The sequence below is a fragment of the Sylvia atricapilla genome, chromosome Z, assembly GCF_009819655.1.
Source record: "Sylvia atricapilla isolate bSylAtr1 chromosome Z, bSylAtr1.pri, whole genome shotgun sequence".
Lineage (NCBI taxonomy): Eukaryota > Metazoa > Chordata > Aves > Passeriformes > Sylviidae > Sylvia > Sylvia atricapilla.
The window spans coordinates 50,743,172-50,771,028 of NC_089174.1; the positions used below are offsets into that span (position 1 = coordinate 50,743,172).

General features: G+C 42.6%; 1 protein-coding gene across 1 annotated transcript; it reads right to left on the minus strand.

Moving 5' to 3' along the window:
• Window positions 1–6,038: 6,038 nt before the first annotated feature.
• HSDL2 (hydroxysteroid dehydrogenase like 2) lies at window positions 6,039–24,770 on the minus strand. The gene is made up of 11 exons (XM_066339954.1): window positions 24,678–24,770; window positions 21,678–21,841; window positions 21,155–21,253; window positions 20,916–21,030; window positions 15,896–15,999; window positions 14,854–14,952; window positions 9,544–9,738; window positions 8,961–9,032; window positions 7,412–7,600; window positions 6,797–6,925; window positions 6,039–6,333 (listed from the first exon to the last, which is right to left on the minus strand). The coding sequence occupies exons 1-11, from the start codon at window positions 24,692–24,694 to the stop codon at window positions 6,221–6,223; spliced, it is 1,296 nt and encodes a 431-aa protein (XP_066196051.1). The 5' UTR covers window positions 24,695–24,770; the 3' UTR covers window positions 6,039–6,220.
• Window positions 24,771–27,857: the final 3,087 nt, after the last annotated feature.

Genomic DNA, 27,857 nt, shown 5'->3' on the forward strand with positions numbered 1-27,857 from the left:
GCCCTCCTCAGGGGATCTTCATGAATATTCTCAGTCATGGGATATTCTCAGTTGGAAAGGATCCACAAGGATCATCGAGTCCAGCTCTTAAGTGAATGGGCCGCGGCTGATCGAACACTCGGCTTCAGCGTTATTGGCACCATGCTCCAACCCAGAGAGCCGATGTTTCGGGCCCTCCCCCAGCTTCCACGCATCTTCCAGAGTAGCAGCTCCCTCCTCAAAGCCAGCTGCAGAGATCTTCGGGGAAACAAGGAAAAAAAAATTTAAAAGAATAAATAAAGAAAAAAAAATTAAACAGTAAGCATCGCTCACCACACGTGCTTCATTTTTTCAGGCTGCCAGTAAGACTCATAGGTTTTATAAACTTCATTAACTTGCACAGTATGACTGAATTAGATGGAAGAATATGAAAAAGGAGGGCTTGCCTGTAGGCACTGAAGTCATGCTTTAAACAGAAAACTCAGACAAGTAGATCTTAAAGAGACATTGATTTAAAAATTCCATAGAGAAGATAGAAAATCCTTATCAATGGTGAATAACTAACACAGAGTCTCATTTGGCAAAGGAAGCTATTTCATGTAAAGGTAGTCTTGTGCACTTTATTTGCAAACACAGTGGTCTTTCCATACCTCACCATACTGCACCATGCCATGCTACACCACAGCCATAACCATTACTGTGCAATACCATAACACACCATATATTCTTCATCCATGCCATTAAGAGGAAAACTGCTTGGATGACAGTAAAAGCTCTAATGAGGTTGACAGCAGCTTCCATTTTACAGCTCTTTAGCCTTCTATTAGTTTCTGAAGCTTCCATACATTGCTATTTCATTTCATTTCTCTCAATCATCAATTCCTTTCAACCAACTCAGATTTAGACCATGGAATGTATAGGAAGATGTTTCCATTGCAGCAAGATCATAGAAATAATTTTTAAGGATTCAAAATTTGTTTAGAATTTATAATGAAATACCTTGTAGTGGAAAATGGGGTTCCTATCTAGATAATGAATCCTGATAGAATTCTGTGTTTAAGTTGCCCTTATCCTAACTCAGAATATTTGCTATTCTACCTTTTTGTTTGCACAGTAATAATCAGACGACATGTGCAATTAAGCCAGCTGTTCCTGGGGAAAAAAAATAACTGAGCTTGACACTAATCATCCCAATGTAACACAATATCTGAGTCAGCTGCATAGTTAAGTGAGGCCCCATGGGCACTGCTGTAGGTTAGAGGTCTCTGGGAGAAACACACCCAGCTGAACATCAGAGGAAATTCTCAAGGGCAGCAAGTGGCAAGAGATGTTTCTAGAAGGACAGAGAACATCCTACAGACAGAAATGCTTTATCCAAATAGTTTGATTTGTCCATTTGAGTAAATTCTTGTATGACTAACTGTAAACACTTTGCTGACTTTAGATAAATCGGGGCCACAAACAGAAGAAGTAACTTAAAATAATGTGGCAGTGTTACTGTTGAAGGCATATACATATAGCACACTTTCTGTTCTGCACAAAGATCTATGTATGTCCAGCTTCCATTATTTATTTCCTATTTTTATGGAACAAAATGTAACTGTCTTCCTCTATTGTTTTGGTTTTACTATTTTGTTTAGATTTTGCTGTGTTTTATGGGTTTGTGATTTTGGTTGTCTTTCGGTTTGTGGTTTGAGTTTTTGTTGTTTTGGTTTTGTGGGTTTGTTTGTTTGTTTTAATTATCTTAACAAAGTTGCAGAGTTCATTTGGATTAACTTGAAGGAAAAATACACCATTTTCCTGGTTGCATTTCCCATACTGGTTCATAGCAGAACCACACGGTTTTATAGCAGCACAGATGAGCTGCAGGTACCTTTGTGGGTTGGAAAACACAGAAAGAGACTAGGAATGCTTCAGCTGGCAGTGCAGGTTTTTTTTTTCCCTGTTTGTATTTTGCCTGTCACCTTAAACATGGAGGAGTAGGGATCTTAAATAGAAAAATCATGGAGTAGAGACCTGGCACATTAACCCTATCCCTAAGTGCCCATCTTTTGTTTCATTTGCTCTGTATACATAAGAAAATCCCAGATCATGGACCCCTGGACAACCTTCACAACTCCACAGTTGACTTTCTCTGAGCCCACAAATACACTTTCCATCATGGAAAGGTCCTCATAATGCCCTGAGTAACACTGCAGGAGCACCTGATAGTGGTGCTTTGTGCTGCCTTCTCTAAGCCTCCTCATATTTTTGCCTTTGCCCAATGGGATATACCGCTTAGGGCTGCAAAATCTGCATTTGCCTGTCTGTGAAGTAGGTTACTCCCCTTTGTGAGAGCCATGTAGTAGATGCATGTGCAGAGCACTAGTGGTCACAGACAGTGAGGAGTAGCTGATAATGATACAAACCTGGACTAATTTGGCTAGATTTTGATATGGTTAACCAGATCATGCATAACCAGACCAAAGGTAATCTCCTATCAAACAACTTAAAAAGGACTTGAGCTGGCAGGTTTTTACTTCTTTCTCTATTCTGAACTCATACATAAATAAAGGACAATCAAATATCCTGGACTGTTCCAGGAAAACTTGGGAGTATGTTGTACAGGAGAAGGAGGGAAATAAAGACAATCTTAGAGCACATGGAGCGCTAATGCTGCTGCAAAATGTGAAACCAATATAAGGCCACAAGCAAGGCAAGAGAGATGAGCTATTTGAGTAACGAGTAAAACTAGATTTCAAACATTCTTTTTATTAAAAAAATGGAATTCTGACCAAATAGGACCATAGTTTTGGGAGTTTCTCTAAGTTGGAGCAGATACAAATGCTTGATATGGTAACTAGTCTATTGCCTATGCCTGTGTCACTGCTAAAAAGACATCCTAGAAAGAAACATTACCATGAATCCTGATGAACTGGTAAATTAAACGTGCTGGTATGCAAGTTAGTGTAACTCATTAATGAAACTGCCTTGTTTTTCCCATTTTAGTTACAGATATAAAACTTTACAGTACAAGTCAATGCAGTACAAGTCAATGAAATTTTCATCCTTGTGAGCTGAAAATGTGATCTTGCTATGTTAAAAAGACAGTGAGGGAGTGGTAGCAAATAATGCTGTCTATAGAAATAGCTGTTCCACAGAAGATGCTCTGCAGGTAGATGCCTGGCTGTTTAAAACATTGGTAGAAGAAATGTATTGCCATTTGCAAATTCCAGTTCTAAAAACATCTGCAATCTTCTATAACTCAATTCAAAGTCCTGATACTGAACAAACAAGTGTTGTGCCAGGAACTTGATATTTTAATTTCCTGCCACTGAACAATCTCTGCCCCAATCACTGTATAGGGGCTAATGTGAGTCACTAAAAGCACATGTACTACCCCTGGAGTGGCTCTTGTAGTGCTAGTGGAATTGAATAGACTTCCACTGTCGCCAGAGTACCTGGAAGCCTGTACATACTCTTCAATTAGTAGAAATGTTTCCAGTTAAATGAGCTTATGTAAGTTTATACCATAAACAGAAAGGTCTCTCAGAAAAGAAATTAAATAACCCAAGTTTTTCTTCCTGAAAACAGTACAGTTCAGACATAGTTTGTTCAATGGCAAGATAAGGGGAAGCCAAAACCTAGTATTCTCCAAAGACATATTTCTAAACAATGTGAGATAGGTAGTGAAGTTTTCCCCTAAGACTTAATGGAACTGAGTCAGAGGAAGCATGTAAATACATACATTACACACTACTCAAAGGACAGGGTCAAAGACACCTGCAAGCATATTGGGACTGTCCCAGGGAGGACATACGGCGTTTTCAGAGCCAATTGCTGGCCTGAAAGACCGTCTCACTCTCTCCAGGACACTCAGGGCCCAGCTGACAGCGCTCACTAGCACCTTGCTCGCCGCCTCCTTTCCCATGGCTGCATTCCTTGCGCCCTCGGCGGGGTGCAGCCAGGTCAGCCCCGGCTGAAGGCCGGCACGGAGGCGCAGCTGGCGGAGGGAGGCTCTGGCGGAGCGCGCTCAGCGCAGCGGCAGCGGGACAGCCGGGCAGGCGTCGCTGCAACGCGGCACGGCGGCGTTGTGCAAGGTAAAAGGCCGATGGGCAAAGTACCAAAATGAAAGGAGTAGCTCCCGAGAGAGAAGGGCGCTCCACGCTCTCCTGCGAGTAGCTGCGGGGTGAGGAGCTAGCTCCGGGTGAATGCCGCACCATTGGAGGGAAGAGCATTTGGGAAAGCAGAGGGGTGTCCTTCTCCCTGCCCTCAGGACCCTGGGGTTTCTGCAGTGTAGAGACCAGAGCACAAGACTTCTTAACAGCAGCCAAGAGTATGAATAAATTATCACCATAACTTGAGATGTTTGGTCTCCTCCAGAGGACTCTAGTTTCCAGTACTGGATCTTCTTTCCCTCCCGTCCCATGTACAGCCTTTGCTTCCATGTCCTCGTGCATGCCAGCACTTCTGCTATCCTTCAGCTGCCAGATCTGAGCCAACTGACAGTAATCCGGGGTCAGCAGTCCAGCAGTCAGGGCCTGAGTGGCGACCAACTCAGACACCAAGATGGGGGTAGCAAGCAGACACTTAGCAGTGGAGCCTGAAGATTTTGGGCACAGCCTCTGGGACTGGTGGCATTGGTAGGTAGGGCACACAGATCTCATCATGGAGCCTCAGGCTGACAGCTGTGCTGGTGGCTCAGCTGAGCACAGCTGCTGAGCACAGACCAGTGCGCAGGCTGGACTGGGGGTGGTCACATTACAGCCCACTGGCGCTGCCCCCTGGCTAGAGCCACCCTTCACCATGCTACCATAATGCCCAACACAGGATAAGCCACTTTCTCTCCTTCCTTCAGCACCCCCAGCCCCTCATGCCTGAAAGGAACCTATCTTACTGTTTTTCAGGATCCCAGAGACTGCAGGGCAACAGTGAATTAGTTTTATACCAGAATTCAACTACTTTCCCTCACTAGTATCTGCAAGTATCTGAAGGAGTGCCAAGAGTATGGATCCAGGCTCTTCTCAGTGATACTATGCAATAGGCCAAGAGGCAATGGGCAAAACTGGTGAACAGGAATCTCCACTTGAATAGGACGAAGAACTTGTTCACTGTGTGCTTGACAGCACAGTGGCACAGGCTGCCCAAAGAGGTTGCAGAGACTCCCACACTGGAGATACTCAAGAACCATCTGGACTCAATTCTGTGCAATATGCTTTAGGACAATGCTGCTTGAGCAGAGAGGTTGGACCAGATGACCCAATGCTGGTCCCTTCCAGACTGATCCATTCTGTGACTCTGAGAACTACGATAAAATCAATACAGATGTGACCTTCTCAATGCAGGTCATAGGCAATTTTAAACAAGTAGAGGCTTGAAAGAGTTGTTAACTTTTGGGCTTTTAAGTTAATCAAGAAATAAATCCTGTCTTGCAACCATCTCAGCTTGCTCAGAAGACTGAATGATCCAGATTCTGGGCAGTTTTTTTGACCATAATGAATAAACCTTTGAAGAGGTTGGTCCATCTGGCTTTGCAGATACTGTCACATGAAGTGGCAGCCCATGTGTGCACTTGGGCACTTACAAAGTGGAGGCATGCATCATTTACCAGTGAGCTTAAATCTTTACCAGCCAAATGGAAGGAAGGCAAATGACTTGGTGCAACGATGTAGACAGAGAGGGGAAGAGAGAGAGCACATGAGCCCGCATGCGTGCGAGTGGACCTCTGTGTAAGAAAATCTGCTTATCACTCGGTATAGCTGTGCAGCCTAACTCAGTGCAGTACAGAGGTATGAAAACACGTGTAAGTAATAAACTCATGAAAGAAAAGAAAAATTTGAGATATTAATTTACCAGATATAATTAAAGCTCTATTAAACTGACTACATTACCTCTATTTCTAAGCCAGCTTAGTAAATTTGGCATAAGCACTTCTAACACTGAGCTGCAGGGTGACATTTACTCTACCCACCTTTTCCATGGGATATGTGCACAATCAACTACATGGGAAAAAATTTCTTTCAGACGACCTGTATTAATCCAGAGGAGAAGAAATAAAGAAAACACCTGGAACTTAAGTGTATACTTGAGAAGGAATTACTTTAATCAGGGACACCTTAATCAGAGTGAGTTATTTCTTCTATAAAAATCACACATTTCATGAATGTTTCTTATAGTGCATTAGAAAAACAAGGACTAAAAATTGAAAACAGCACTGCAGTTATATATGAAAGGCCACTGTTGTGCTAGTATTGGCTTCACCTCACAGTTTAGGATTGAGCTGTGAAAGCATCTTCTCGAGCTTTATTGCTAGTGCCATGTTTCCTTTAATCCTTAATTTACCAGACATGAAGGCCAGAGTTGGTTTTAATTTACCTAAAAAGAAGAAACAGAACCATCAGAATATCAAAGGAATTGGAAAAAGCCTTTGCTGTGCATAATACAATGCCACCAGAGTGAAAACTTAGCATTTGTATTGCTACCAAGTCCTCCTGGTAAAAGCAATGCACATTTAGGAAACACTGCTCAGACATGCGCAGAGCACAAGTCCAACACATCGACTGGATTCTCTCTGAAGATACACTGGCTGCTAAAGTGTCAGCACCTGGTTAATAAAAGCAGCATAACCTTTTGCACTCTTCCTGTTCACAGGACACAGGAGTGCAGAAAAATCCACTCAGTTCTTGCCTGCACTTTCTCTTGAGCCATGAAAAGCTGAAAGCAGCTCCAGTCCCAGATCACCAAGTGAGAAGCTGCTCTACTCCCCCCGTAGAGCCTCAGCAGAGGCTTTTCTGGGCCCTGGTACCTCTGCCTCCTGACAAAGGCCTTTGTCCCTCACCTGTGAACATTTTCACAAAGTCGGCACTCGACATGCTCATAACCACATCAGCTGCCACGGGAGGCTTTCCGAAGCCAGCGCTCCCACCCTTGGTCTTCAGGTCAATGTACCAAGTGCCTCCACCATCACCTGGACAGAGAGCGAAGCGAGGTGAGGAGGCGGCACAGGCTGCTGTGCCCTCCCTCTCTGCCGCCTCCGCCAGACGCCACAGCCGTGTGCGTTTGCAGCGGTTCCGTGGCGGTGTGCACGCCGGCAGATGCTCTGCGAGGAGTCACCTCTTGTCCCCCGGGACACCCCAAGCACCACCACGTGCTGGGGCCGTGGGCAGGAGTGCCCCGAGGCTGCGCTTTGCCCACACAGCTGGTGGCAGCTGCCGCTTCTCCTGCGGCCCCGAGAGCGCCCGGCCCGGGGCCACTGTGGGGCGGCAGCGCCGGGACAGAGGCTCCCGCGGCACCAGGGCCAGCAGCTCTGGCGCCTGCCCAAGGGCCGGAGCAGCAGCCTCACACACAACGCAAGAGCAGCTGGTCTGCTCGGGACCAGCTTCCAAAGTGTTCCTGTTTAAAAACACCCCAAAGTGCCTTTTGCTAGGCATGGCTGCAAAAGCCATGGTCTTACCAGACAGCTCAAACTGAAAGACACCCTGAGTGCTTCTCACATACTCTTCAGTCACTACCCCGCGAATAACTCGGAATGTTTCTGCAACAGGACCCGATGGCTCAGCTGCAGCAGATTCTGTCTTAACCTGGCCTCCATTTGCTCCTTCCTGCTGGGATCCACTTAATTTCTTCTCCTCTTGGGCAGCACCTATGAGAAAGATTACTTTTCTGTTTCAAATGCAAACCACTTTAAAAATGAATGTAGAAATAATAACAGAGAAGAACTCCATTTGAAAAGATTTAAGCTTCAAAGTAGGAAAAGTGATTATTTTACTATTTCAGTATTGACACTGACGAAGGATGCTTTCTCCACTCGTGAATCTGAATAGGTGTACGTTGCTAAATGTAATTCTTCAGTAAATTTCAATTTCTGATAGATCAAAAGAAAATTGAAAATAAAACCACAGTAAAATTATAATTCTATTTACAGTTCATTACAGATGTTCATACAACAATTTCTAATATAATCCATATACTACTCCCGACAATATTAAAAAGAAAAATCTTGCTTTAATAGCCATCGCTTTCATCCCAAAATACTTCTGTCTTGTCTATCTTGTAAAGAACATGCATATTTTCATAAATTCTTCTGCAAAGGCTTATAAGGTGGAAATCAATTTACTGCATCAGTGGATTACTTTACCACAGTTAATATGCACATTTAACAATAAAGGAAAGCTTTTGTAATTTACAAAGCAAATCAAGTTGAACACCCCATTAAAATACTGTTGAAATCTCTCAGGTGTCTTCAGTATCAAAAAATACTTAGGTCTGTTCTGTGAGTCCCTACAAAATAACCTGCACTGGAAGCCCAAGGAACTAACACCATCTAAGCCCTAACACCATCTGTCCCTGGCAGAACAGTCCTAGTGTGACTGCTCAAGGAGTTTTTCCAACAGAAAGAAACACTTCCATGTCTGCCTCCCCTGCCCTAGCCTTATCCCTATTTTGACACTCCTATAAAACCAGCTCAGCATTCTTAGTTGCCCTTCAACTTGACATACAAGAATTCTGAAAAAGCAAAAGTAACGCTTTTCTAAAAAACCCCAAAACATTTAATCCAAGAGTTATTTTCATTGTGTAAGTTGTCCGCATTTCATGTAAGAAGCCATAGAGTCTTTATGTCATATTCTCTTATATAAATGAGCAAGGTAAAGGAGATATTCCTGCAAAATATGCTATTTGCAGTCTAATTTCTTTTTCCAGGAATACTTACCTGTGACCTCCCTACTACCGCAATTTAGATGATTAAAAAGAATTCTTAAGAAAATACACTGGCTTTACACCATGAAAAGTCCTGCAAGAAGTATGATTTTTTTTCTCCCCAGTTTTAACAACATGGTCACTTCCATAAATCTTACTCTCCAAATGAGAAAAGAGTTTTTGCTAAAAAGCTTGAATGAAGTCCAAATTCATAGGGGCGAAAAAGAAAAACTGAAGGCATTCATTACTGTGACATGAAATTAATTATGGCAATTATGGACTTGTACACACAGTACTTTCCCTACCATGTCTTTTTTGCTTCATAGCTGTCGTGTCAATTTCAACATCTAAGAAGAAGTCAGGCATCAGAGGGTACCCTAAACGGAAAGAAAAATGTAATAATAAATCCAAGTAAAATGTATTTAGACAGTAGGAATCCATTTTATTTGAAACTATAGTCAAGTAGTACTGTATCTCAGTTTATAAATTTCAAGGAAATTTAAAGGAAAAACATAGCATGAAATAAGAAGTTTAGCATTTTGTTCACTTAAAATCTGACCTAGAAGGCTTCTAAGGTTGCACTGATGAGCATCAGAGAAGAAAAACATAAAAATCTTTCTCATGAGCTGTTCAATAGTAATATATACAGCTACAGTGCAGGTATTCTTCTCATTACAGAATTTCTTAATTTAATGTAATAGGCATTTAATTATTAAAGTCTCGGTGGATCCATATGAGCTTTCCAGTAAGGCATTTCTCAAAGCTGAGGCAAAGTAACATTTTTCATAAACTAATTTAAGAACCCTGGGAAACAAACTGTATTAATATTCTCCATATATCCTTCCCTCCTTCTTGAACTTACTTCTCACCTTTAAAGATGTCTTTTACCTGGTGCAATTGCGTAAACATCAAAATCCTTAACTCCTTCTTCTCTCAGAAGAACTTCATCAATAATGAAGTTTCCAGTGAAAGTTTTTGGTTTTGTCAAAATGCAATATGCAGCATCTGCCAGGATATCCGTTTTCCTGCATTGTTTTTCTATTCCAGCTCCTCCCAGCATATCCATAGCAGCTGTATGTATGGCTAGAAAGTTTGGAGAGTAAGAAAACAAAGCTTTAACACTGATGACATGGAATTCTCATTTCTTCCACAAGTAAACAAACTTTATTTTCCTTTCAGGCAAAAGGAAACTCTAGGAAGACAGAAGCTGTGAAATACTACCAACCAACAAATAATTCTTTACAAGCAACAGTAAAAATACACGAAACTTTCAGAGGAATCAAAAAGGAGAGAATATTTTATAACATTCACATCCCTCTATTTATTTATCAGCTCACCAGTTTTCCACCAGTTGTTCAGGACATGAAAAACTAGCATATAACAGTTTTCCTCAAAGTGAATGCATAGCACTTTAGTTATAAAGAGGAATTAGCTTTGGTGATTATCACGCTGAAAGTCTTGATGCTTTTTTAGTCTTTTGCTAAGGTGTTTCTTCTAAGTTAATGAGAAACCAAAAAACAAAACCTCACGTTACTTGTTCAGTATTACATAGAAATGTCATGTTAGAATAAAATCCACATCTCCTAGGCTTCTGATTCTTTTATTAAGCAATTCTATTATTTCTGTGCCATTCCACTAGTCCTCTTTATGTTTCTTCCGTGGGAGCATTAACATTGTTAATGCACGTTGCTAAGTCTGTGATTTGCTCTTCCAGAAGGTATCCATTGCATTTTTTTTTCATCCTATTCCATGGAAAGGCTGTCTGGTGCAGCTTTTGACATTTGCCATCTTACTGTTTTTCCCTCATATGTTCTGCTTCATTAGTATTTCCCATCTGCTGTTTAAAATTCAACATTCTACCCCCAAGTTCTGAGACAGATTCGCAAATTCCTTTGTACATATCAGGGCAGAATATCAGACGAAGCAGAAGGATAAACCAAATTTTTGTCTTCTTTCAGTACTTCCATTCCACACAAAGTAGCAGCAATTTTGATACAGAAATGATTCCAACACTCCTTAAATAGAAAAAAAAAAATAGGCACTGTGCAGGACACATGTATCTGAGTTGGATCATTAATTTGCCTTTCAAAGAAGGTACTGGGAAAAAGGATAGAAGTCTTCAGCACTGGCCTGAGAGCTCCTGACCAAGTGTTTTCTAGGAGAGTAGAAGTGCCTAGATGTCCCTGTTGTCTTCATTACTTTAGTCTCCTGTGATGAGAATTAGCTTCTAGGTTTCATTTACTTTTAAGCAACACAGCTTCCTTTTTGTAAAGTCAATTGAACTGCTATAAAGACATGTCTAAATAAGAAGTAACAGATATACTGTGCACATACATGTAGGTCCACCTAGATCTTTTTCTCATCTTTAAGAGAGTCAATAAATTTGCCTTTTTTTTTTTGGTCTTCTGAAGTGGAATCTGCCCTGCAAGATTTATTTTTTTTTAGTAGCAACAGTTCAGAGAATATTTCTACCAAAGACTATGATGAAATTTGTCGAATTCTATTAACTTAAATATATTTATTCTGAGGATTCATTAAGCTGCTCACTTTTCCTGGCCCACAGGTCTGTCACTTCTCTGTTACTGTTAACTATTATTCTTCTGAGCACAGTCACCCTATCTGCATAGACTGAAGCAAAAAGCTTTCAAAAACTACTGCCTTGTAGTCTGGCTGCACATCATTACATTCATTTCATATAAAGTGATATGAGTTTGCCTCTAATGCAATCAATAGACCTCCAGTTCTGTCCCAGGACACCGCTATTATTCCTCTGCCCTCTTTGTGATGGGATTGTCCCTTGCCCTTTTGACAGATGTCCTCTTTCACTTTTAGATAAAAAGAGAACTCTGGCACCTTATTACCAGCACACCTTCCTGTGTTTAAAGAATCAGATTAATGAACTGATCCTGGCATCCATACTAACACTGGGGGTAAACACATTTCATTTGTAAACATACATTTGTATGAGATGATAGTGGGCTTGTAAATTAGGAACTTTGCAACTGTATTTCAGACACCCTAGAAGTCTGTAACACTGCCTCTCTGGATGATCACAATAAAGAAGTTCACTTTTTCACTTTTGGAAGATAAACCTTTCAGAAGCACATTTTTTTGTACTGGAGAATTCACACATTATGATCTTCTTTTATACTTGATGTCATATCCGTTCTCATGGAGGCATCACTGAATGAGCAGGCATGATTTCTGCAAATAAACAGCTCTGCTTATATACCTTTGATTTTATAAAAAACTTATTTTTTATATTTCTTTGCAGCATCTCACATAGAGATATCCTTATTTTAAGAAGTATTTATTAGAATATATACTGTTTTCATCTGTAAATTGAAACTTTCCACACTTCCAAGCCTCGTGTTCTGCAGGATCCTGTGGGGAACAAATATTATCTGCACTCTGTAAAGAGTAGCAGCTTCCAGAGTGCTCTTCTCTTACTTTGGCAGGTATGGGTATGTTACCAAGGACGCAGTGAAAATGTAATGCTCATGAGAAAGATACAACTATATTTGGTTTGAGTTTCTCACTTCCCCGCATTAAGAATGTCAGATTTTATAGAAGTTTTATTAATACCATCATAGACATTCTTTAATTCTAGTCCAAATCTGAGACACAGGTACTACTACTGATATTTGGAATGATGCAGCATAGGTCAAAACTAGAAAGAAATAATGTAGTCAACTATGTGACCGGAGACTTAATGAAATTTCTGCTTATAAAGTTAGCTGCCCCTCTAAAAAATTTCCATTGTGGAAGGGGTGGAGAAATTCTCACAGTTTCACTTTTCCCTTGCCATGAAAAAAAAGAAGGTCAAATAATTCAGATGGTTGAGGGGAAACAGCCACATTACAAAATAAATACCTAGTATAACCAGCTGGTTTCTGCAGAAGAAAATTCTTTAGCTTTTAACAAGACCCATAAAGGTACTGTTCCACAATAGTAGTGGATGTCTTTTCCAGCACATCCAGAATAAAAAAAGCTGTGAAGGATCCACATTATGTGTCTATGCAGCATATCAATACAAGCACTTGCAAGACATAGGTACTTTTCTAACACCCTTTTCAAGAAAAAGTAGGTCAAATTGGCTGTCTGCAGTTTCATACCATGTGTCTCTATCTGAATGAGATACACTTTTACACTTTATCCCTAACTCTCATCGGTATGACTGAAAACCACACTATGGCAGGTAAGAGGTCACCTCTGTTACTGAGAAACCAAGTTACTCCCACCTACTGAATTCTGAGGAGATATTTAGTCATTTGGCAGCGCCATTTTAAAAACAAGACAAAAGGGATGGGTGGAATCTAGGGAGCTAAAGACAAAGAATCAGTTTTTGTAGTTTTACTCTAGATTACATAGATACTGGGAAATCTCCATTGAAAAATTGTTGAGGTTTTCCTGGGGCACTCAAGAAGCAAGTATGTGGAACAAAGGCACATTTTTTTTAACTGCCTCAGAAATAAAGAAAAAAACCCAACCACATACTTGAAACCTGAAAGGTGAACTTTGGCTCTACCACAAGGCAATCCATATTCTTAAGTTATGCATGTAGTTGCCTTCAGTACATCACAGATGAAGACCTTATTGTCTTCAAAACAGTACAGGTTTTGTGATGATATAATCATCATGAAAGATACAGTTATAATTTTAAAAGTCAATCCCTTACCAAAATATTTCTGTGGGTAAAACTCAGAGTGAGCAGAACTACAAGGCATCCATTTACTGGAAGCATTTAAGATGCAAGCATCCAGACCAATGAAAAAGGACCAAGCCTGTCAGACACACCAACTCAACTGTTGAACTGGTGATCATCTACTGTCTTCAAGCTGAGAAACTTGGGTGATTTTTTTCTGAAATAGTTAAGTTTTCCTCACATTTCTCACTTTAGAGAAATGAAATCAGAGAGTTCCAGTTCCCACTAAAGGTTAAGAGGGACTTGCAATTCCTAACAGGAAAACATTGAAAGGTGTCTGTGTACAAACAATTCTTAAACTGGAGCACCATCCCCAGAAAGAGGATCTCAGTTTATATTTTTATCTCCTCTTCCTTCTTCCTTCCTTGCACTCGTTAAGGAAATAAACACTGTTGTAATGTTTTCTTACACAATGACTGGGCTTACACCACTAAAGAGCAGGATTATCTGGTATTGATTTTAACACCCAGTATCATTTCTGACCATAAATATATCTGGGGAAAAGCGACTGGCCTCCTTGGCAAACAGCTGGCCAAACCTCAAACAGCAACCCTCATCCTCACTGACCCACACAAAACAAATTGAAGCTAATACAGGATGGGAGCATTAAGCTATTTTTCTTCCGGAGGGCTCTTTAATTTCTTGTAATTTGCAGTCAGACGGTTCTGTGAACAATTCTTCACAGAATTGCACTGTGCCAAAACTTCTAGGAATAGGCCTTTTAAAAATTATTTCTGCATCTACAGAGGTATCTATCTTGTCAGTTGTGGAATACACAAGACCAAGAGTAAGACAGACTTAACTAGCATAACTAGTCTGGTGACTAGGATGCCGTGGCAAGGACAAACAGAACTTTGAGCTTATGAGAAGATGGGATTAAACCTGCTTAAGGGAAAAGATTCAGTCAACCTCCTACAATAAAGATGTTATAAAATGCACAAGTTGCTTGTATGATCTTTTAACCTAATTATTGTAGTAGAAATTATTAACCTTACTGAAATGGTATATAAGACTTGGACAACCTGAGTAAAATCGAATTCTGATAATGAATCAGTCTTCCCACCTCTCTATCAATTGCCGATAGTCAGTAAGCTCTCACAGTTTAACTAGCAAGGAATTCTAAATAGTACTACATACACAGATGTTCAATACCCACTCATTAAAGCACGCAACTATTTTTGTGACTCTCCAAACCAAAACACTGGGTGCAACAGAAAAAGCACAGGCAAGCCAAACACTACACACATGCTTTAACCAAGTGGTTTCAAACTAGCTGAAGATGAGCTTAGATCGAAGTGGCTATAGTCTAGTGAGAACTGGCAGTGAAAACCAGAATCCATGCAGGACAAAGAAATAATACATAAAAGAACTGCTCAGTCAATTGAATCTATTCCAGAATAAGCTTTAAGTGTATATTCAGTGTCAAATAAAACAAGCTTTAGCAGACAAAATACAGAAACTCAGTATTTCAGTAATATAAATAAAAAATGTACCTGTTTTAGGCCATAAAGCATTGACAGCAACTTCTCCTCTAAATTCTTCTGCCATTCCCAAGACACACATGGACATCCCATACTTAGAAATGGTATAAGCTAAGAAAAAACAAGTGAAAGAACAAGTAAGTTTAAACTCTATGTAAAATACAATTTTAATTATGAAAGAAAGATAAAACAGATAACTGGTTGACAGGGAAAATTCAGGCCTTTCAGAAAAAACAGTACTTTCCTAGAGTCAAAATCTCTCCCTTCTACCTGCCATCTCCATCAGATACAAACTGTACTCTGTCATCTTTTCATGCAAACAAAATGAAAGCTACACATGTTCTGCCAAAAATACAGCTGAAACCTAGCTGCATGGTGATTTTGTCACACTTCTTATACATAGCACACTGAAAAGAGTGACCAATTTTTTAAGATGCCTAAGGCATACTAGCTGTTAAGGACCAAACTAGTATCCTATAGACAAAAAAAGTGGCGACAAAAAAAGCCTCTATCCTTGTTACCTATCTACTTTGATACAGGAAGCTTTCTTGGGGGAAGAACTGGAACTTGCTGGAGTTTAACAGGACAACTGTCCAAAATGGAAAGTTTTTGCTACAGTTTTAAAATAAGCAACACTAACTTAAAAATAACATGGAGTTCTTTTTCCACCACAAAATAATCGCCATATTAAAAGACAACATTGAGCTCTATCCACAGTAAAAAAAAAACTATGAAGCTGAATCAATAAGACAATGAATTTTGGGTTTCAGTCTCTATTTGGAGCAGAAAATACATAATCCTAACAATTCCTATAGAAAAGCACAGGCTTACCCTAAAAACAAAAAGGATGGGTGATTGAAACCTGCCCTACATTTTCCCACAAAACAATTTCTTGTAGGTCAGGTACAAAACGCTTTGAGGAATCATTAGTGTCAGTCTGTATGCAGTGCTAAAGATAAAAGATCTGGCATTCTGCACGGGCGCTACTGCACACTTCACCAGGGACTTGCATGTTTCTCACAAAATACCAACAAAGGCTCTGAATGCTACTCACCACAATGATTTTTGAACCACATGGGATTCAGATTCATAGGTGGGCTAAGGTTCAGGATATGGGGATTCTTACTCTTCCTCAAGTGGGGAAGGCATGCTTTAGACCTGAAAGGTAGATTCAGATGTCTCAGTCACTCTCATTTTACAGAACACCTATAATTACAGTCAAAACAATACCAGTAGACCAATATTTTCACAAAGTCTCTTCTCATGTCAAGTATTTAACTGATGTAAAGAATGACAAAAAAAATATCTGTCACAGACCACTTATCTCAGGTCTAGTATTAATACCTGCAAATTGGACCACATTCTCCAACTAGTGCATCAGCTTTGACTAATGCTAATTTTCCAGATACTCAGAGGCCATAATCTCCTTGTAATAGTTCTGGCAGAGGCAACAAAACACTCTAAGGCAACAACCAAAATTAACAGTGCAGAGCATCATTTTGTCATAAAAATATTCTCTTCTGATCCTATACCTATTTTTTCTTTTAAATCATGCTGAAGAAATAATACTCCATAGCAGAATGCTATTACATATATTCCAAAGAAAACTGAGAACCTATTCTCTTCTAAGAGAATTCCACTTTGAATTTACACATCTCTGTAAATTGGAACTTTTACTTTACAGAAACTATTTTTAGACTTCACTTCTGGCACTAGGGTACATGTTTATACTTGATTTCTGTTTGAGAATTTTTAATCAAGCTTCACAGGGTGAAAACATCACCACACTAGTGACCAACTGTTCACGTATTCCAACAGGACCCATGCCTACTCTCAGTCACAAAGGGAACAACTCCAACAATAGCAAAATCTCCATAGTAGTACAGTAAATAAACCTCCTTAACTGTCTTGGGATCTCAACTCTTTTCAACTGAGGCAGTTTCCCTAACAGGCACCTCAATTTCTTAATACACAGGAAGCAAGAAATTTAGCTGCCATTATTGAAATTTGGAGGGATAAATCCCATGACTTGACTGCAGCCATTGATGGCTACAGCCTGTTCAGAAGAGACAGGGGAGAAAGGAGGAATAGAAGCGTTGCCCTCTAAATCAAGAAGTGGACTGTGTATGATGAGCCATCTCTGGAGAATAACCTGTGAATTGAAGAACAACGAACACGCAAAAGCATGTGTGTAAGAAACAGAGACTGAGGCAACAAAGGGAACCTTCTGGATGATTTCACTACAGGTCCCTCACCAAGAGTAGCCTATTGATGGACCCTCTTGTTCCAGCTACAGGAAGGACTACACTGCTCTTGTCCCAGGAGGCTCTTGTCCTCCTGGGAGACTTCAGCCACCCCTGTATCTGCTGGAAAAGTAGCAGATTCCAGGAGATTGCTGGAATGCATGGAATAAAATTCCTTAATTCAGGTAATAACCCTACCAGAAGGGATGCTGTACTGGACCTGATGGTCACAAACCTAAGTGAGCTAACCAGCTAATCACAGACCCCATGATGGGAGATAGTCTGGGCTGCAATGATCATGGATTGGTGGAGTTCACAGTATGGAGAGAAATGGGTCAGGCAAAGAGCAAAGTCAGGGCCTGGAGCTTCAGAAGAGCAAAATTCCAGTTCTTCAAGGACTTAGTCAATGGGAACCCTTGCAACGCTGCCCTCAAAAATAAGGGAGCAAAACAGAACTGGCAGATCTTAAAGGACACCTTCCATAGAGCACAAGAGCTAGTGATCCAATGGCACAAGAAACTGGCAAGGAAGGCAAGAGACTGGCATGAATGAGTATAAGAACTGCTGGTCAAACTAAAGGACAAGAAACAAGTGCATAGCCAGTGGAAGCAGGGAGAAGTATCCTAGGAACAATACAATAGACCTGTGTAGGTTTGGGGTGAGGAAAGCCAAAGCGAAGCTGAACTTTACAAGGGATGCAAAGAATAAGAAGAAGGGCTTCTACAGATTTGTCAGTCAAAAAATGAAGGCAAACAAAGTGAGTACCCACACACTTCAGGAAAAGCAAGGCTGGAAGACTGGTAACAACTGATGAAGGGACTCAACCATTTTTTCTGCCTCAATGGTAACTTCTCTTCCCACACCTCTTAAGTGGATGGACAGCAGGATGGGGATTGGGGGAGCAAACTACTTCACTTTAGGTGAAGATCACGTTTCTGACCATCTGAGGAGCCTTAACATACACAAGTCCATGAGGCGTGATGACATGCATCTCACACTCCTGAAGGAATAGGCTGATGTAGTTGCCAATCCACTCTCCATATTTGAAAAACTGTGGAGTCAGGTGAAGACCCAGGTGTCGGAAAAAGGTAAACATACCGATGTTTAAAAAGGGTGGACAGGAGAACCTTGGGAACTACCAACCTGTCAGCCTCACCTCCATGCCTGGGAAGATCATGGAACAGATCCTCCTAGAATCAAGAGGTGATCCTAGGATCCTCTAGCCAGAGGATGATTTGGGAAGTGAGCGGTGAGATTGGGACAGTCAGAGGGTCTTCACCAACGTCAAGTCCTTCCTGATCAACCAATAGCTTTCTATTATGGAGGAACTACGCCAGTGGACAAGGGAGCACTACAGTTGTTGTTTAGTCTGTACAGCTTTAGAGAAGGTTCCTCATAAAATCCCTCTATATAACTTGGGGAGAGAAGATTTGATGCACAGACTGTTCAGTGGATAAGGAATTGGCTGGCCAGTGGCATCCAGAGGGTAGTGGTCAATGGCTCAGAGTCCTGATACACATCAGTGACAAGTGGTGTCCCTCACAGGTTGGTATTGGTACCAGTGTCATTCCATGTCTCCATCAATGACACAGATAAAAGGATCAAATGCACCCTCAGCAAATTTGCAGATGATCCCAAACCGAGTCGTACTGTTGACACATCTGAAGGTCAGGATTGTCATCCAGAGGGACCTGGACAAGTTTGAGAAGTGAGGCCATGGGAATCTCATGAGGTTTAATAAGACCAAGAACAAGGTGCTGCACCTGGGTCAGGCCACTCACAGTATCAACATAGGCTGCAGGATGAACAGATAGATTGAAAGTGGCCCTGATGGAAGACTGGTGGGTGCTGGTGGATGAGAGGCTAGACATGACCCAGCCATGAGCACTCACAGCCCAGAAAGCCAAACATGTCCTGAGCTGCATCCAAAGTAAAGCGGGCAGCAGGGGAGGGAGGGGATTCTGCCCCTCTGCTCTGTTCTGGTGAGACCCTATCTGGAACCCTGCATCTAGGGACCCCAGCACAGAAGAGCACTGGACTTCAGAGAAAACTCCAAAGGAGGCCACCAAGCTGATTAAAGGGATGGAACAGCTCTCCTGAGCTGAGTGTTATTCTGCCTGGAGAAGAGCAAGGTCTGGAGTCACTTTACTGCAGCCTTCTGTACCTAAAGGGGCTACAAAAAGGTGGGAGAGGGACTTTCCACAAGGGCATGGATTAAGAGAACAAGGGAGAATGGCTTTAAATTGATAGAGAGTGGGTTGAGATTAGACAGTAGGAAGAAATTCTTTACTCTGAGAATGGTAAGGCACTGGAACAGGCTGTGTAAGAGACTGTAGATCCCCCACTCACAGAAGTGTTCAAAGTCAGGCTGGATGGGCTCTGAGCAACCTGGTCTGTGACATGTCTCTGCTCGTAGTGGGGGCTTAGGAGTAGACATGTTCTACGGTTTCTATGGTAGAAATGTTCTACGGTTTCTTCCAGCCCAATCCATTCCATGATTCAACAGTTCCGTGATTCTATGTCAACAGGCATACTCTGTAAGATGAGGCATCTGCCCTAGCACTGCCTCTACACAGGCATAAAAATCCACACATTTTTAAACTACTGTAATTTTCTGAACATTAAACTGAAAGGAGGTCTATACAAATTACAATCAGAATCAATATACAAAGCAAGGTGGAGAAAGGACAAAAATGCTTCACTGGGCTTTCTCAATTGGGAATTACAAAAGCAGCGACAAAAACCGTTCCCTTGAGACTTTTCTTATGCTCTTCCACTTGCACTCAGAACCTGATTTTTTATCTTTTCAAGGCAGAATAGGACCAAAAATACACTTTAAGAATTCCCATTAATTTGGAGTAGCTAGATCAAGAAAATCCCTGTTGCTGTTGGGAGATGAGGAAAAGACAGAACCTGCCACAGCAATACAGTTGAATCCATTCAGCAATGTATGGCAACCAGACTGACCTGCACAAAGGAGAATGACAACCAATCTACTCCAAATTGGAGGACTGGAGTAGATGACCTTAAAAGGCATCTTCTAACCCAAACTATTCTATAATTCTCTGGTAATACTTTGATAGAAAACTTTCTGATCACACCAAGCAATATCCAAATTTAGAGAACTTCCATTATCCTACAGGCTTCTTTATAAACCCTGTGAAAATCAAAGTCTTCATTTTAAGACAATGCTTTAAATGACATCCTGTAAATGTAAGAATGATTCAACCTGCTAAATCCACCTCCAAAAATGTGCAAAATAAGGACCTCAGGAACTGTGAAATCAAGCCTTGGTATGTTCATTTAAATAAATAATAGAATTGATAAGCTAAAAGTACGTGGAGAACACTTTGGATCATTAAGTTACATCTTTAACATTCCTCTTTTAAGTATGGTGAGTTATACAATGTTTCTAAAGATGAGAAACTTATGAGAAGAAAACTAACAGGTAATATATTGACTTGAGGTATGCAAAAATCTAGTCGTTTTGCTTGAAATGAAAGAGCATCCACATTTAACAAAGCCAAGCTGGGGCTTCATTTGAAACAAATGACTTTTTTCATCCTACATGCATGGAGGGGCTTGCGAACCTTTATATGACTGCAGAAATAAGGTTTCTGTTTACTCCAACTCAGAAATAATTCTTGGAAATATTAATTCAAACCAGCTGACCAACAACTGAGCAATTTCCTGTGAGCACATGCAGAGTATCTGCACACAAATTCTAGAGAAGCAAGACAGCTACAGAATTTCTCAGAAAAACTGAAATAACATTCTGTTACATTCATACAGTCTGTTACAATTGCTTTGCCTCCTTCTCTCAGCACTTACGTAAGATAGGTTCCTCTTACATTGACATCCATCATAAGATTGACCTTCTTCGTTGCTGTTTCCAAAGTGCCCGTCAAAGAGATGGCGCTTGCATTATTCACCAAAATATCAATCCCTGGTTTTAAATGGACATTAGCATTTAAAGAAAAAAAAACATGAATAAGGAAGGCAGTTCTTTTTTCTTTATGTTTGAATTATCTGGCCTGTTAATGCCTGCCTTCCTCCATGCCTTAACTTACCTCCAAAAGCCTTCACAGCTTTCTCCACGGCATTAATGATTTGCTGTTCTTCCCTCACATTAACAATGCATGGCAAAGCCTTTCCTCCAGCTGCTTCAACTGCACCATTAAAAATAATGAACATTTTAAAATTTGCTCTTAGATGGGATAACTAATACTAACCTTCTGAGAATCTCTCAGGCAATGACATTCTTCAAGGTGGCACTGAAAATCACACTCTCAAATTGTGACCTTTTAAAAGGTTGTATGAGGAACAGGGAAGGCAAAACCAAATCTTAACACTGAGAATGTTTATTTCATACATCTCAAGTAGCATAGCATTTTTACAATTATATACACGCATCCAACTTTGTTACAGCAACATTACAGCATTCCTGCAAGGCAGGAGAAACACCAAGCTCACTTTAGCAAAGGTGAACTGGAACTAAGAGTCTACACATTTTCCCTCTCAGGTAAGGTAATTAAGCAAAGCTTAATTAAAATAGCAATACCCAGCCCAGGACCTTAATTTGTTACAACTTACTTTCTTCTGCAGCAGTGTAGATAGTCCCTGGAAGAGTAGGATGGGGCTCAGCCGTCTTGGCAGCTATCACAATGTTGGCACCATCCTTGGCAGCTTTCAGAGCAATGGCCTTGCCAATGCCCCGGCTCGCACCTGTGATGAAGAGAGTGCATCCTGCCAGTTTCCTAAAGGTGAAGTGGACAGTAAAGAAGAGGAGAATAAAGCAGAAGCCGTTAATCATTTATCTTTTATCAGACTCCAAGGGCAAATGTAATTAGCACAGTCTCCCAGCCAGATAAATGCCTTCATCCTTTTACTAAGAAAACAGCCTGTGAAACACAAAAGCGACAGCTATAGCTACGGAAAAGTAGCACTGATGTGAGACCACACCCCAAATTTGCAAACACTATAAAGAAGGTTACACAAGCCACCCAGTTACATTTCTCCTTTCTGTAAATAGATCAAACATGCTGTTTTACAACAGAGTTGCTATGTTCTGCAACAATGGAAAAGGAGTAATTTGTAAAAACAAAATGTCAGTTTCCAACAAGACAACATACCAACACAGATCCCTGTAATCTACTAATCACAGTGCTCTAAACACAAAAAACTAATGTCTCAATGTGGTATTAAGTACGAAGTCTGGAACCACAATGCCATATGCAAATGCCAAAAGCTTTTTTTTTTTTTTTTTTTTTTTTTTTTCCCCCAGAGATGGCAATTTTTCTCTTAAATCTTCTACACTCAACAGCTTCCCAGTAAATGTGTGGAGTCCAATAGGTCCTCTGAATAAACAGGTCCAATCAACTTGGAAAAATTAACAAGTTTGAAAGCCTAAGAAGGATATCTGGCTTACACAATATCACTGAATTTTTGAAAAGAGAACTATTAACTGCACAAACATATTCAATGACAAAAGCCTTTCAGACAACAGGTTTTCCATATGAAGGAATGTGCGTTTCAGCATTTGGCATAAAATTCGTGTTGTTTTATGTAACACTGTAGCATAACCCAAGAGGTTCAGCTTTTTAACCTCAATTGAAGAATTCATATAAAATTTGTGCAACGGTGACTTCACTTTTTGCTTGCATCACAAATGTCACATCACAAATGTTACAAAAGCTTACATGCTGAGCTTCCTTCAATTTTCCCTTCAGACTGGGCCAAACTTAACACTGTTTCTTCCCCTCTGTTTTCAGATGTGTTTTTTCTCCCTCTAATCTGAGCACATCCATCTTTTAAATGGTCTCTGAGAGGACATTTGCTTTCCAAAGGCAGAAAATTGGAATGGTGCAGAAATTGGAATGGCCCCTGAAGAGGCAAGGCCAGGCATGTACAGGATTTCAGAAAGTCAACTGTGACTTGAAGGTGCCATTTCAAACAGCTTTTTATTCACATATTATTTTTTTAAAGAGTCTTAGAAGGACACAGGAAGAAAAATATCTAAACAAAACAGTGAACCACAAAATACTACTGCCATGAGTTCAGTCACATGCACAGTGAGGAAAGTTCAGCTCTGGAATACATAGTCAAAGCATAAAACTCAGTGAAGTAAGGCCAAAATCTAGTTTCTACATTCAACCAACCAGTATGAGGTCATTAGAATTCACCTTAGTCATGGAAGGGGTAAATGGGGTACAGCAGGAGGCAGTTCTGGAGGAGAAAACAGGAGAGAAGAGCTGATAGGGCTTTAAGCCCTGCCTGGGGCTAGAGTGGTCTGCTCAGGAGACCAGCAGGGCTATGCAGGGAACTTGAGACTTGACTACCAAGAAAAGTGTCATAGAGGGAGTGGGTGAAAAGACAGGCCACAGAGAAGGAATTAGAAACACTACCAGGGCATGTTGGAGTGGTGTCAGGAAAATCAAAGTTCACCTGCAGCAGAAGCTAGTGAAGGGCATCAAAAGGTCGGAGACTTCTGTTACACCAGTAGGAAAAGCAGGCCCTTTGCTCAGTGGAGTGGGTGAATGCAAGTCTTTCAACACTGTCATAATATTTTTGATTCATATTTAAGACATGATGCTATGATCTGGATGTATGTGCAACCTGACAGGTAAAAAACTGGTTGGTTGGTCAGGCTCAGAAGGTGGTGATTAGTTAGTCATATTTGCAAGAGTAAGGATTTTTTTTATTAATTCACTTATCAGACCAATATTTTAAAGTTTACAAAGTGTTATTTGCCTGGCTAAAATTTCTTATGATCTGTGAAGGTCACATCTGCATCATCTGCACATCTTCCATCAGAGTTGAATTCTGCTAATAAGACAGAAAACATCAAATTCACATCTGTGCCCTACAATCTTGAAAAACATTAAGATGGTTCCTTTCACAGATGACTACCAACAGAGACCTTCAGGTCACATCAAGGACGCTTTTAACAGCTTACACAGTTGTTACAAATTTAATAATACTGTTTATAACGCACAGGAAAAAAAATAACTTATCTTCTCAGCTGTTAGCAGCGTCGGTCTTTGAAAAGCCGACAGGCAGAAAACACCTCTAAATTAAGATCCTATACAGGAAGAAGATTTGACTGCCAGGTAAGACAGGAGTAGAAGACTATAATACTATAGAACAATAACAACAGTAATAACAATAATAACAAAAAGCAGCAATAACAACAACAATAGTAGTAGTAATAAGAGGTAATTATATTTAAATATAAATGTCCCATATGAAATTGGGACTGATACACTGCTTAATTTACATTAAACTCCTCCAATAACTGTTTCCCTTGCAAAAGACACCGTTCAAGTCCTCTATACCACCCGAACTGCCCGTCCCAGGGTTCTGGCGCTGCCCGGGACACCTCGGCCGGCCCGGCCCCGCAGGCCCGCGGGGACACGCGTGTCCTCCGCTACAACCCCTCGCCCTCGGCCGGCGGCGAGTCCCGCACTCCCCGCAGGGCGGCCGCGCTCAGAGGTCTCCAGCGAACGCCCCCCGCGGCGGCGGCCGCAGCCCGCCCGCCCCGAGAGCCCCTGGGCGGCGGCGCAGCCCCGTCCCGGCCGGCCTCGGTCACCTTACCCGGTGTTGGGCAGCATGGCGGCGGGGCGGCACAGCCGGGGCCGGGCCGGGGCAGGGCCGGGGCAGGGCCGCGGCAGAGCCGGGCCGGGGCCGCTCCGGTGCGCAGCCGCCGCGGCCGCTCGGGGCGGGGCAGGGGCAAAGGCCGGGGCAGAGCCGCGCCCGCCGCCGGGCGCTGCCGCGCTGCTCCTGCGCTGTGGGCTCCGCGGGGTTGGCCCGCTCGGGCCGTGCGAGCTAACCTGAGACTGGAAAAAGCCTTGCGTGGGATGACGGGGGCACCTGGAAGTCTTTCTGCATCCTTTCGTTTTCCGCCGTGCGTGTGAAATTTTGCTTTGGTCTCTTGCCTATTGCAAATCAGTGGAGCTTTGCCTCCATCTCAACTTCTGGAGTGCTGTGTCCGGTTCGGGGCTCCTCAGGACAAGAGAGACAAGGAGCTGTTGGAGTCAGTCAAGTGGAGTACCACAAAGATGATTTGGGGCCTGGAGCATTTCTCTTCTGAGGGCAAACTGCAGGAGCTGGGCCTATTCAGTCCAGAGATGACCGGGAGGGAATGTCCTTAATGCATATAAGTATCTCTAAGGTGAATGCCAAGACCATGGTGCCAGACTCTTTTCAGAGGTGCCCAGAGACAGAATAAGGAGCAGTGGCCCTAAACTAAACCACAAGAATTCCACTGAAACATGATGAAGAACTTCTTTATGTTGAGGGTGGCAGAGCACTGGAACAGGCTGCCTAAAGATGTTAAAAATGGGCCAGGAGATCTGCTCCTTTGAAAAGCCTTTATTAGTCAGCTCGTTTAAAGGGGAACTCGAGGGGTCGCCTGCGCCGTCGCCGCTCCTGTCGTTGTTCCCGCTCCTGTCGCCGTTCTTGTTCCGGCCACCGCTGAGGAGGTGTCAGACGAATCTGCTGCTCTCGCCGCAGAGCCGGGAGCCCTGGCCTCGCGGGAATCCCCAGGAACTCAACTGGGCTCGTGTGGTCTAGGGGTGTTACTGTTTCCCAGTCTCTTTTGGTCATGGCGAGGCGGCAGAAGCAGAATTCAGTCCTTAGGTAGCTGAGGGTCTTCTCGGTGTTGTAGTGTCTCCCTTTTATCTGGACTTTGTGCTGGGTCCCGGCTTTTGAGTCCGTTTGCCGGCAACTGCACTTCGGTTTTGGAGTGGTGCATCATGGAAGTCCTTGGATTTTCCTATTAGGCGGGGCCGGCAGTTCGAGGAGCCGGCGGGAATGGCGACAGCCTAGCCCGACGGAAGGGGAAGAGAACTCGGGGTTTTAGAGGGGGTATACAACTTGGAATAAGATTTTTGAGGGTACAAACTTTGGTACAAACAGCATAATTTTTTTAACAGACAGGTTACAACTGGCGTAACATTTGAAACAGTACAACCTTTTTAACAAATGACAGACTGTGTAAGAAAATGGGAATCTCTTCCATTTTATTCATTTCAAAAGAGGCTGTGTCATCTGCTCTGGGTCACCATGCCTTGACAGGGTGGTTGGAGTAGATAATCTTCAAAGGTCCCTTCCAACTCTAATGACTCTGTGATTAAAGCCTGCAGTAGAATCCTTTGTCTTTGTTCACCCAGCCACACCAATCCTCCATCCTCTCCGCTGGTGCCTCTCTTATTTCACAGTAACTGTGGGGTCAACCCTCGCCTCTATGCCTGGCACACGTAACTTTCCCTCCTCCTCCCTGTGCTGCCCAGTGAAGACTGACCTCCTCCCATCCTTGCCATACTGACCACCTGTTACTGTGGTTAGCAAATCTTCCATCACGTTCCACCTCTCGCTTGTCTTTCTCCCTTCAGCTCTCACAGAAATTCTGTGCAGCACCCTGCAAGGGCTTTAGGTTTCACCAGGAGCTGATGGCAGAACGGGAAATCACTTGGTATGTCTGAACCTGCTGGAGGAATTGAGACTTGATGGTTTTACCGACTTCAACAGAAATCAAAGTGAGCCCTGAGTGGATGCACTAGTTTGTGTATTAATATAATGGTGACTGTTGATTCACTTCACTGCAGTTCTTTGTGTCACAGGGCTGTAGAGTCCTGCATGAACTGAGGCATGAGCAGGCTAAAGGGGCCAAGGGCTGTCTGGACACTTTGCAACTGTAACATCTTCTATCCCACCTGCTTTCCCAGGGTTGACATCCTGCCGGGATGGAAATGATAGCGCTTTGCTAAGAACTTCAGACATGCTTTTCCTTCATTTTCCCTGCAGCCACTCTGCCCAAATGACCAAGGCACAGCTTCACTGCCATAGCTGCATGCCCAGACCGTAAGCCTCATGCCCACCATGTCCTCCTTGGAAGTGAGCCATCATATCTGTAGATATGTGTAGAGAGCTACCAATTTCAGCTATGTTCAGCAGTACCTGCAGAGAGAAACGCCTGGGCATTATGGTTCAGCCATCTTCCCCTCAAGTGTTTGTTTTGGGTTTTTTGGTTTGGTTTGGTTTTTTCTCTCCAGTTTGTAATAAGGGAACCTGGCGTGATGGGGCTTTTCTCTGAATCAGGAGGGTCAGTTTACCTCCTGGAAGGTTTTTTTTATCATGAGAGGCAGAACGCATTTGAACAGGTGCTACAAAAGGTGGAAGGCTCGAGCAATGGGTTTCAGCGGTGTTGCTGGTGCCTGCGCGGTAGCCCTGCAGCTCGCCCCCTCTCACTCTGGGTGCTGGGCAGGGGAGCACAGGTTTACCACGGGCTGAGCACCCTTGCATCTGTGCTTGCAGTCCTGTGCTCTGGTCTCTACACTGCAGAAACCCCAGGGTCCTGAGGGCAGGGAGAAGGACACCCCTCTGCTTTCCCAAATGCTCTTCCCTCCAATGGTGCGGCATTCACCCGGAGCTAGCTCCTCACCCCGCAGCTACTCGCAGGAGAGCGTGGAGCGCCCTTCTCTCTCGGGAGCTACTCCTTTCATTTTGGTACTTTGCCCATCGGCCTTTTACCTTGCACAACGCCGCCGTGCCGCGTTGCAGCGACGCCTGCCCGGCTGTCCCGCTGCCGCTGCGCTGAGCGCGCTCCGCCAGAGCCTCCCTCCGCCAGCTGCGCCTCCGTGCCGGCCTTCAGCCGGGGCTGACCTGGCTGCACCCCGCCGAGGGCGCAAGGAATGCAGCCATGGGAAAGGAGGCGGCGAGCAAGGTGCTAGTGAGCGCTGTCAGCTGGGCCCTGAGTGTCCTGGAGAGAGTGAG